We start from the raw sequence: 10786 nt of genomic DNA, 5'->3' as shown, positions 1-10786 counted from the left end.
ATTGTTTATGTCTGCCAGTTGTTCAATATTCCCAGGGGTCTTCCCTCGAGATCTCGGATGGAAATTAGAACTAGTCCAAAAAGCCCATTCCATTCCTCGCCCGAGTTGCACACCAACCACACGCTAAGTTGGCGACGAACACCCTCCCACAGGGCCACAGGAAAGGACTCAATAGGGAGAACCAAGAGAACAACAAAACCACTTTACGCGTTCCCCCTCCACATCTCCGCGCGACACGGCTCCCACAAGCCGACTAGGCGGCCCCCTTGGACTGACACTGGACGGGGGCCTTGAGCTGGAATTGGCAGATTTGCACTCTCGCATCTGCAAGCCACCACGCATCGTCTGGCTCCCCCACCGTAAGCCTGCACGCAAAACAAGATTTCGCGCGAACGGCATGCCTGGTTGTTTGGGAAATACGGCCATAGGGACGCCTGGGACGGGTGCGAAATGCATTGTCCAAGGCCGCTTATTGGCCACTGGGCCATGAACTCAGAACCAGCCCCAGGCCTAGCTCAAATCGCGTCAATCCCTCTTCGCGGCCTACAATCTCCTGCGTCTGGGGCCCTTGGGGGAAAAGACTCCGCCCTAATTCTCCGATTGCGCGATACTTTGGGTGGCCGGGTCTCGGCGAGTGAGGTTCCTAGGCTTCCAGCTCGTTACTTCGGCGTTGGCGGGCTGGTCCAGAGACCAAAAGACGCATTTACTGATACTGGGGAAATTGGGCGGAGCGACAGGACTCGAGTGGATTGGAGTCCGTCTGGCTTATTCAGTCATTGTTCGATTTTCTGTGATCACTAGACCGGGGAACGACTCAGGAGCAAGCAAGGCGGGCGATTCGTATTCGACCAACAGTGTGCAAGTGGGTTTCTTGGGGGGGGGCTTCGAGCGAATCGAGCCTTCGAGGCCGCCTTTCAATTCGGCCGTTGGCGTTGCTGTACCTACTCCCCCCCGGCAGATCGCGATGGGCAGGCCGCAGAGGCATCGATATTCCCATGTCGAAGCCCAGCCCGCCGCCTCGGAAGAAAGAGAACGTCGGACTCGAATCGGGCTGTCATCTCCGTTCCCCCTTCCGAGTCGCCCTATACTAGGAATCCCGTTCCGAACAGCCACCCGCACGCACGAGCAAGAGGCCTAAGGCAGCCGGACGGCCCCAAAAAGCAATTGGTTCTTTGTTGATGCAAGGAGGCATGGCAGAAAGTGGTTTTTTTTTTCTTTCACTGCTTACTGCGTCTGTTTGTCGGTGGATTACGGATATTGTCGATGCTATTGATAGCAGAGATGACACGAAGCGAGTGCCTAGCTAGTCACGTTTTGCCAACTCTATTCGTATATCCCTGGAACATCCGTCCCCTTGATTTCTTGACCGCCACGCAGAAGCCTCGTTTTCTTTTCTTTGCCTTACGGACACATCAAATTATCGATAGACTTGTCATTTTTTGGCATTGCGTTTCCACTTTGTTCATGACACGCGGAACTCACAGAGTCACAATCGAACCCCGTGCAGCAACAGGGCGAGGCGAGATGACGGAATACCTATTCGGGGACCCTTGAGGGCGGATGCTGCCGAGATTTGCATGAGAACAGCATCAGGGGGGTTGTCGACACTCGACAATGCTTTCGGGGTAATGATTTGCGGACCCCCCCCCCCCCCCCTTTTCTGAGTCCTGACAGCTTCACCGCTGGTTGATGTTGACGAAGTGTAATGATGGATATATGAGCGTATGAAGAGTAGTTTATGCTATCGGTATCAGCAGATTGCGGACGTGGTACAGAGTACGGGCATCCACGCAAACTGTGTTATTTATGGAAGTTCAATGTGGACTTTTTCTTCCTCGGGTGTTTGATGTTTTTATGCCATTACCTTGGGAGGCTGGAATCATCCAAGTCTTTTGATGGAAGCAAAAGGTTTGGGAAAAGAGAGTTGGCACGCACTGTCATGAGGGAAGTGAACGGCATGTGGGCATAAAGCTATTACTCAGTATTTAATACTCCATAAGCATCTATCTGATCCATCGTTCACTGTCCCGTCGAAGATCCGGATTGTGAGGATCTATGACCTGACGAACCTGACGAGCCTGGTTGCGAAGAGCTCGGTGTTGCTAAATCGAACCAAATTGCAGGGTCGACGGGAGGCTCTGCAGTGTTGTAGTCGTCTTGATACTGTTTGTATCTCTTTTGGCATTGGGACTGAAGACTGACTATAACCACTCATTTCCGAACGAACCTTTGACAAACCTAATCCTCCTGCCCTGATAGAATCCAGACTTCAAGGTCACAGAATAATGGCGCTGTTCTTTAACCACCTACTGAAATAATCTAACTTTCTTGCGTTGCTTCTCTCGCTGCGAATCCAATGTCCTAGGCTCAATGACATGCCTCGCCCTGACGCCATTCTCATCCGTGACTGTGACCTCACTCCGTCCCTTCCATCCCTTCTCCTCAACATCAACCAAGCTTACCCCTTTCTCCCCATAACCAGAGATCGCCGCCGCCTTTTCATGTTCCATACGAAGCACCGCAGGCCTCCCGCCATCATCTCGACAGACTGTCTTCCACACTTCCCTTGGATGACCCGGGTCACACACCTTCCCCGTCCCCGGCGCCCACCGCATCTGGCCGGGCATCCGATGCGCACCCAGCACATCACGCCGGTCCTCGCCCATCCAAATCGTCCGGAGCCCAGGCGTGCTCTGCACATAACACACTTTGAACGGCAAAAGCCCGGAAAGCCGGCCGTAATCGCGGCCCTCGGCCATATCAACCAGACTCGTCGCCTTTTCAAGAAACGTCGTCCCAGCCTCCGCCGTCGTCTTGGCCACAGCGTCCGTGCCCCCACGAGGCGACGCGAAAGAACCATTTCCAGCTTTGGGTGAGCCGCGTACCATGACGAGCGTGATTCCGCCGAGCATGGGCTCCTCCGCCGGCCAGACGGGCTCCGACGCCGAGACGAGGGGGTCGCACGTGACCGTGTCCACGACGGCGACTTCCATCTCGTACAGCCATGTCGCCACCGTGTCCGAGGCCGTCTCGATGGAGATGCGGGAGACGGCGGCGTAGGAGCCGCGCTCGATGCCCAGGGCGCGTGCGTCGCGGTTGTAGAGCATCGGCAGCGTCGCGCCGCTGTCGAGGAGGGTGCGGAAGTGGAGGGTTGGCGCCGAGGGGTCGCGGGCCATGTGTGGGTGGCGCGACGGGCGGTTTCGGCGGAGGGCGGATGGGGGTTTTATACCTGCTCGAGAGGAAGATGATGGTGTGCGCGATTTGGGATTTCTGGTATAGCGAGGAGGGAAGCAAGGCAAGTCCGAGTCTGAAGCTGCGTCGAGGTCGTCGTATTCTTCGTTCTCGGCGACGACTGGCCAGTCTTTCAAGTTTGCCATTGCCGCCTCCTCGTCGTTGTCGTTGCACTCCTCGTGCTTCCTTTTCTTGGACACGGCCATGCTTCTCAGTAGCGGCTCCGCGCCGCAGTACGCGAGGGACTTCATCCTGCGGAACGACATGGTGACGCTGTAGTGGCCCATGTCGTATGTCGAGTCCGTCTCTGGGAGAAAAGTACTCTTGCGCGCGGAGAAGAAGGGCGAGGGGCCGCCGCCGGCGTCACGGGCCAGAGGCGGCTCGATCCAGAGCCATCCTTCGCCGTGAAGGCGGCTGTAGCGTGCCAGGCGGGTGGCGCGGTCTGCGGTGAAGGAGGCGTAGGTCGGCGCAAAGTCGACGAGGTGGCCCGCGTAGATGAGAGTCCAGTTGGCAGAGTATGGGATGCGGGAGGCGCGGTAGAGGGAGATTGCGGCGGTGATGTTGGCGTGCTCCGGGGGATAGGAGGAGTCTTGGAGGGAGTCTGTGAGGAACTTGATTCTGGAGGCGATGGCTTGGTCCTTGTGTGCTTGGAGCGAGTTGAGGGGTGTCGTTACTGGGTCTTTGTCTAGGAGAGGGACGTGTGTGTCTTCTTCTCCGTGATGCTGTTGTTGGTGGGCTGTGAGAGCATCGAGTTGGGCGCGGGCTTGTATTAGTTCTTCGAGGATGGGGCCGGCAGCGTCTGGGGTCGATGAGAGGGTTGACTCGTGGATTGCTTCCCATTGAGCGACGAGGCGACGCGCGGCTTCTACGACGGTGAGATTCTTGCCCAGCGGTGCGCCGATGACGAGAGGTGGTGTTTGGGATGATGCCTGAGAAGTTTGGGGATTGTTGCTGGGACTCTCGGCTTGCACTTGGTGACGCCATATAGCCTCGCGCTCTTGAGCATCTATCTCTATGCGGATTTGCTCGTCGAGCTCTCTTTCGTGAGCTTCGACTTCCAGACGACGGGCAGATTCTTCTGGGCCGCACACATCGGTCTCTTCGTGGATGCCATCTTCGGCATGGGCTGAGTTAGACTCTGGCTGTGATGGAAATTGCGAAACGGCGGCAGGCGGGTCGCGGATGTGAGCATCCACGCCGTCGGAGCCAGAATCATCGGGACTCTGCTGACGAGACATTGTTTTTGCCGTGAAGGGAAAGAGTCTATAGCAGAAGAAGGAACAGGTCTTTGCTGCATTGATCTACTTGCAGAAGTCTGCGAATGCCTTTTCTACTTTTGCTGGAAGCCCATTGCTTGGAGATGACAGGATAGAACCAAGGTTTCTCCTGTTCGATCTTTAGTATATGTGACCTGTCAGCATCCGAATGTCTGGCCTCAAACCTCATTTCATAGTTGCTGGGGTTCGCGGCTTCGCGACAAGATCAGGTAGCCGCCGTTGCGACAATCGCAAAACCACACGACAAAGAAACAGACAGTGTGCTCTGTCGCAAATAGAAAACCCATTCTAGCGAGAGAGCACGGCCGGAACAGGCAATGCAATATCGCGTCCTGAATGCATTGTCGAAACATTGACCGTCTATCCCTATCCTCCCTCCGAAAAAATACCTTTCTTTGTTGTCGCCGTTGTTGGAGGTGCCATGCCTCCTTATGATGCGCTCTTTGGATTTACCACAATGCGACACAGAAATTCATTGAGAGAATCTATCAGACTCTTTGAAAATCGTAAAATGGAAGTGTTTCGCAAGTCTAGGTGAAAACTTGAGTTCCCTTCAACTTTCTGCTTTCTCAAACTTCCCCGTTGCTTTTGTCAGGTTTTGCTCCCCAATGTCTCTATCTTGCGCAAGGTGACCATTCTTCTCGAACAGTTGCCTGCAGCGTCACAGCTCCTATTTACCTGGGAGCTTGGGCTTTTCCCTCTCAAGTCTGGCGTTCTGTTCTCTCCCCATCCTGGGTTGTTCCCTTACCTTTACCGTTGTTGATTTCGCAAGTCTAACAAGAGACCTCTGAGCACAAGCAACAGCAGCCAGGATGGCGCAAGCAAGGATGCGTGAGTGTCACCTTAAGCCAAAATCGTGATGTCCACAGTCTAACCGTACTGAAGCTGAACTGGCCGATATGGTCAGAAGGCAATATCACAGGTTCCCTTCCGATACGTGGGAAGCTACACGTCTCGCACTCGATAACCCAGAACCCCATCGTCTCTTCGAACACATAGAGACACTCATCTCCACACGCAAGATCGATGCGATTCTTCATAGTAATGCGGACTTCCGCGGGCTCATGGCAAGTCTGTACGGTCAACGGTACGAGTGGCTTCAAGATGCGGACCTCGGAGACGCTCGTTGGGGGGTGACCCAAGAAGAGGGCGTCGAGGATCTCGCCGCGCAAGCCAAGGCAGCCGAAGACGACGGTCGGAGTTTGGAAAACCGGAAGAGAGATATCATGCTCAGGAAGCTTGTCGAAGGCGGCGACGATCTAGAAAGGTGGGCCAAGGTCCTGGGCTTCGAGGGCACCAGCTTCTCCCGGGCTGAGATCGAAGCCGTCGCAGCAAAGATGAGGACCGAATCTGGATTGGTGGAAGGCGAAGGCCGTCCTGCTTATGGTGTGGGAGAGGAGAGAGAGGGCATCAGCGGTCCGGATACCACTGGGTGTCTGGACGGACCCGAAGGTACGTACGGTCCTTCGACGTACGCAGGTCAGTCGAGCCTCCTCGTCGACGAAGAGCCGGTCCAGCCTGAGTCAGTACCGCGAGCCCCTGCCGAGGGCGGAGAGGCACCCAGGAACCCCTTTACGACGGAGTGGCGTGCCCGCGATAACCCCGGAAACTGGAAGTGGCCGCAGACCCTTGACCCCTATTACAGCAGCAACCATTTCATCAGGAGGTCGACGAAGTACAAGCATCCTGAATGGAACTCTCCACCAGACGATGACGATGATGAAGAGGAAGACGAGGAGGAAGATAACGAGGATGATTCAGCTCAGGAATGGGAAAGAGATGATTCTGAGGGTGAAAGGATGCCCCCGAGTGCGTTAGCTGCCTTGGCCACGACTAGTCGGACTCGGATAAAGTCTAAATTAGAGACAGTAACATCAACTCGAGGCGAGGGCACTCGCAGCAGTCAAAAAGACAAGGGCCGAAAAGGTTCACGGTTACGTGTAAGTCAGATAGACCCAAGGAGTTGCCCTTGAGAATTAAGCTGACATAGAGAGGTCAGCCACCAAAGACCAGCCGTCCGACTACCACCGAAAGACTGCCTAGAGGCAGTGAAGATGGACGAGCTTCTGTTCGCTTCTCGGGAGTTACGGAGTCGCCTCCAAAGCCTCAAGGTCCTGTGAAATCCCCTTTCGTTTTGGACACCAGGGCAACGCCTCCGCGCGATGATACGACTGCCCCCTATATCACCGTCGCCGACACATCATCATCCACTGGGCATCGTTTACCCGCAAGCCGATCTGGACGCGGCAGTCGTCTCTTGAGAAACTCTGCCCTCGCCCCTCCATCGACACAACCCCCTCGTATCTTCACTCCCGTTAGAGAAATCTATGTTTCCGAATCCGCATCGCCCAGCACCGCGTCAGAGGCATCCGACGTCGATATGGTCGACCCCGGACCCGAAGATGCCGATGCTGCTGCTACCACTACCACCAGAAACGACGGCGAGACCTCTGAAGACCTCCGCAGCAGACCCTACGACAGCCAGTGGCTCATCAACTGGTTCAGACAAGACCCCGCCACCACGGAAGAGGACCTGCGCATGATCGACTACAAGGGCTGGCGCGTCCCCGCACCCAAACTCCAGCTCGTCCGCATCAAAAACTTCCTCGCGGACGAGGACACTGACCGCACCCTCGACTGGAAGCGCAAGTGTGCCGAGATTGGCGAGTTCTTGCAGTACTGCATCCGCATGGACGGCGTCACCGAAAAGGACTGGTACGTCGACCTCCGCGAGGCGATCAGCATGCTGCATACCCACAAGCTGTTCGAAGACCACCACTACGGCACGAAGAAGCTCGTCGTCGATTTCCCCAAAATGGGCGCCGTCAGCACGCGACTGCCACCCTTACTCGACGGGCGCGACATCGTCGTCGAGAAGAGGGCTAGGGATCCCGTGCGGCCTCGTTACCTCCTACACCGCGTGCCCGAGTCCGTCCAGGACGTCGACTACCAGATCCCCGGACCGCTGCTACGAATGGCATTTCTCAAGTGGTTCCGCGAGGACGGGAACCTCGTGTGGGCCGCGGACCCGAACAGCGACGAGGCGCCCGGCTCGGGAGAGCGCGGGCAGAAATTCGGGTACGAGCCAGACTTCAACATGGCGCTCACGGAAGACGAGTGGTTCGAAAAATGCATGACGGGAGGGCCCGAGGCGACCTCGGACGAGCTCCACGGCGAGGCCAACTTTTACCTCCTCATGGATGAGTACGTCGGCGGCGAGGTCAACACGTACGAGGACGAGGGCAAGACGCGCAAGTTGCAGAAATTCTACCCCGAGGGCGAGACGCAGCAGCGCTTCGCCCGTTTTCGCGGAGCAAAGCGCGCGGCGCTGCAGCAGTGTCTCTCGCATTTCAACAGCGAGGAGAACGTGGCGCTCGCGAGTCCCTTTCGAAAACTGGTGCTGCCGCTGACCAAGAGGGAGAGGGCGGCTGCGCTGGCTGATGCGAGGCGGGATATCGTGTACAAGCCTCACTCCGTCAAGGCGCCGCCGCCGGAGACCAAGCTTGACCCGCTCGGTATCACGTACTGGCATAACCAGATGCAGGTTGCCAATCGCGACCGCGCGTGTACACTGTGGAAGAAAACGGTGCGTAGTCACGAGAAGTTGCTGGAGGACATGGGGGTCGACAAGGACACGGTGAGGCTCCCCGAGCAGCTGTACGGTCCCGTCACACCCTGGCATTTCTTGAGGAAGAGCGAGAGGAGGGTGCTCATCGACTTTCATTACCTGCGCACCCTCCGCGAGAAACTCACGAGTGCGTACAATAAAGATCCGCGGGAGATGCTCGAGGGCGTGATCAAGAACATCGAGTACGGGCTCAAGGGGGCGCCCTCGTGGGACGTGGAGGAGGTCCTGGCTGCCCACCGGGAGAAGAACGGCGGACACTGTCGCCCCCTCAAACAATGGGAGGTGGATTGGCTAAGGTTTGTCTGCGGGCCGTCCACGACGGTCAAGGCCCAGCAGTCGGTGCTCCCGAAGCTGGGGCGCGACTTTGAGGTGTTTGTCGCGCGGATGCAGGCGCTGCTGAACGAGCCGAGCCAGGTGTGTCTCTTTGCGGGGCAGGATCGCAAGAACACGCTGCCGCGGGTTGCCGGTGCCCTCAACGACGGGATTCGAACGGGCGACTATTTCTTCACTGATGATTTGGTGAATAAGTACAGCAAGGTGCTGGCCGAATATGGAAGACTCACGTAAATCCATTCCTCATCTGATGAAAGTGTAAAAGAAATGATACTAACAAAACGAAACCTCTCAGCTACGAACGCTCAGAAACTGGCGAGGTCTCCATAAGCCGACCCAAAAACGACTGGCACCCAGAACACCGTATGAACTGGGACATAGGCACCGACTGGGCCCAAGAAACGGACCAGAACAAGCTCTTGTACCACCGCCTCAACGTTCCAAACCCATTCGGCACGTGGGAATGGCCCTCGGCTTTCGCAAAGTTGGACGAGATCAACCTGACGCGCACGCTGACGAAGGAGCTCCTCTGGACCCTCGGCTACCGCCTCGGCGTCGAGCTCGCCAGGTGTGTCGTGAACCTCCCCATCATCAACCAGCGCCTTAATCACGGCAACGACTGGGAGTACCGCAAGACGCAGCTGCAAGACGTCCTGGGCATGTGGGGCAGCAGCTTCTCGCGGGACAGGCCCGGCGAGGAGGACACGGTCACGCCGCGGGTGTCGTACAAGAGCGTCGTAAAGGCAGGCGAGCCGCAGACGTGGACGGAGGAGATGACGGAGGAAGAAGCGCGCGAGGTCGTCCGGCGGGGCATCATAGACGAGCTCTCGCGGGGCCACGGGACGCTGTGGCCCAGTCGGCCGCGGTGGTTCCACAGGCGCCGGGACGACAAGCGCTTCATGACGCTGCACCGCGAGCGGATCTGGGACTGGGCGTCTCCCGGCGTGTGCGGCAAGAAGAAGCGGCAGTTCTTTTCGATGAACCGGTGGCCGGTGCATCTGCAGAGCAGAGAGCGGCAGGAAGAGATCAGGCGGAGCGTGACGGACGAGGGGTTGCGGAAGCAGGCCGAGGCCGACGAGCTGCGGACGAAGATGGCGAGGCTCGCGGAGAGCGTGAGGCCTACTGCGGACGAGATTCGGCAGACGCAGATAGCGCAGATGCTTTCTGTGCCGTATCATGTTGGCGACGATCGGAGGACCGAGTTTTTCCCTGGTGTGACGGAGTACTGGGGTGGCGATACCGAGTCGCAGAGGCGGGATCTTGAGAGGCGTGCGGAGGCGATGATTAATGGTGAGTCCTCCGAATTGCGCCCACACTCATCACCGACACAGAAGTGTGATTTGATTTACTAATTCTTCTATCTTACAGAAGAGCTATTTCCCAACGACGGCATTGCGCCTCGCGGAACGAGATGGATCAGTCGTGAGGCGGTCCAGACGCCCGGCGCTGAAACCCCTGAAGTGATAGAAATTGATCCGGACCTGGTGCCGAGAAGCGTTCCGGCCTGGGTCCCCTCGGGGCGAAGGACGTCGTCGGCAGCGGGTGGGGCTAGTGCGGAGGAAACTCAGCCGACGCCGGCGACGGGCCGGCAGTCGCTGTTCCCACCACGGCATCCACCGCGGCAGAGACGAGTGCGATTTAACGTCGCGGCTCAGGAGGGTAGCGATTCGGAGAAGTAGGCCTCGTTGGTTGGGTTAAGACGAGAGGGTATCTCTTGTTCGTTGTTTGCTTGAGACGTTTTGGGTGGGAGTTGGTTACGTGTGCTTCGTACTTTTAGATCCGGGTTATCATGAACATATCCCTCGTACTTCATTGAAATGTACACGTTTCAACTGTGCGCTTTGTGATTGGGTGGTGTCAATGTGAATCGGGTATCGAGCGAGTGTTCGTATGCTGCATTATGTACGCAGGGCCTAGATCTATAAACAGAGCCAGATTACCGTTACCTTCCCTCCTAGTATGGCTTGTACCTTCTGTCTCGAGAACTTATATTTTGCCGTACATCCTCAAGGATAGAAAACATGGCCAAGCAGCCCGTCGACGCCCCTATGTCGCTTGATCAAGGATTTTTGAAACGTTTAGTTGCCGGCGATGCTGCTGCCGAATCATTACTTCGACCCATCCTTTTCGAATCCCAAATTGCTCCGCAGAATGGCGCTTCAACATAATATCACTCGGCCGAGGGGACGTTGTCTGGAAGGTATCGTAAAATTCATGCCCGTACTTATTTTTTGAAAAACCCGTCGGCTGCATTCAATGTTTGATCTTTATTTTCAGATCCGGAGCTAGTTTGCCCTTAGCCTTAATGTCATGCCCT

General features: G+C 56.6%; 2 protein-coding genes across 2 annotated transcripts; one reads left to right on the top strand and one right to left on the bottom strand.

Moving 5' to 3' along the window:
* Positions 1-2306: 2306 nt before the first annotated feature.
* CLUP02_14022 (uncharacterized protein) lies at positions 2307-4469 on the bottom strand (the record flags this gene model as incomplete). The annotated part of the gene is made up of 1 exon (XM_049292956.1): positions 2307-4469. One exon carries the CDS (start codon positions 4467-4469, stop codon positions 2307-2309), a length of 2163 nt encoding a protein of 720 aa, XP_049150102.1.
* An 851-nt stretch (positions 4470-5320) lies between these two features.
* Positions 5321-10148, top strand: CLUP02_14021 (uncharacterized protein; the record flags this gene model as incomplete). The annotated part of the gene is made up of 6 exons (XM_049292955.1): positions 5321-5339; positions 5508-6317; positions 6409-6448; positions 6543-8699; positions 8765-9759; positions 9838-10148. 6 exons carry the CDS (start codon positions 5321-5323, stop codon positions 10146-10148), a joined length of 4332 nt encoding a protein of 1443 aa, XP_049150101.1.
* Positions 10149-10786: the final 638 nt, after the last annotated feature.

The sequence above is a fragment of the Colletotrichum lupini genome, chromosome 7, assembly GCF_023278565.1.
Source record: "Colletotrichum lupini chromosome 7, complete sequence".
Taxonomy (NCBI): Eukaryota; Fungi; Ascomycota; class Sordariomycetes; order Glomerellales; family Glomerellaceae; genus Colletotrichum; species Colletotrichum lupini.
The sequence above is the reverse complement of the archived record's forward strand: the minus strand, read 5'-3'. Positions and strand labels throughout refer to the sequence as shown.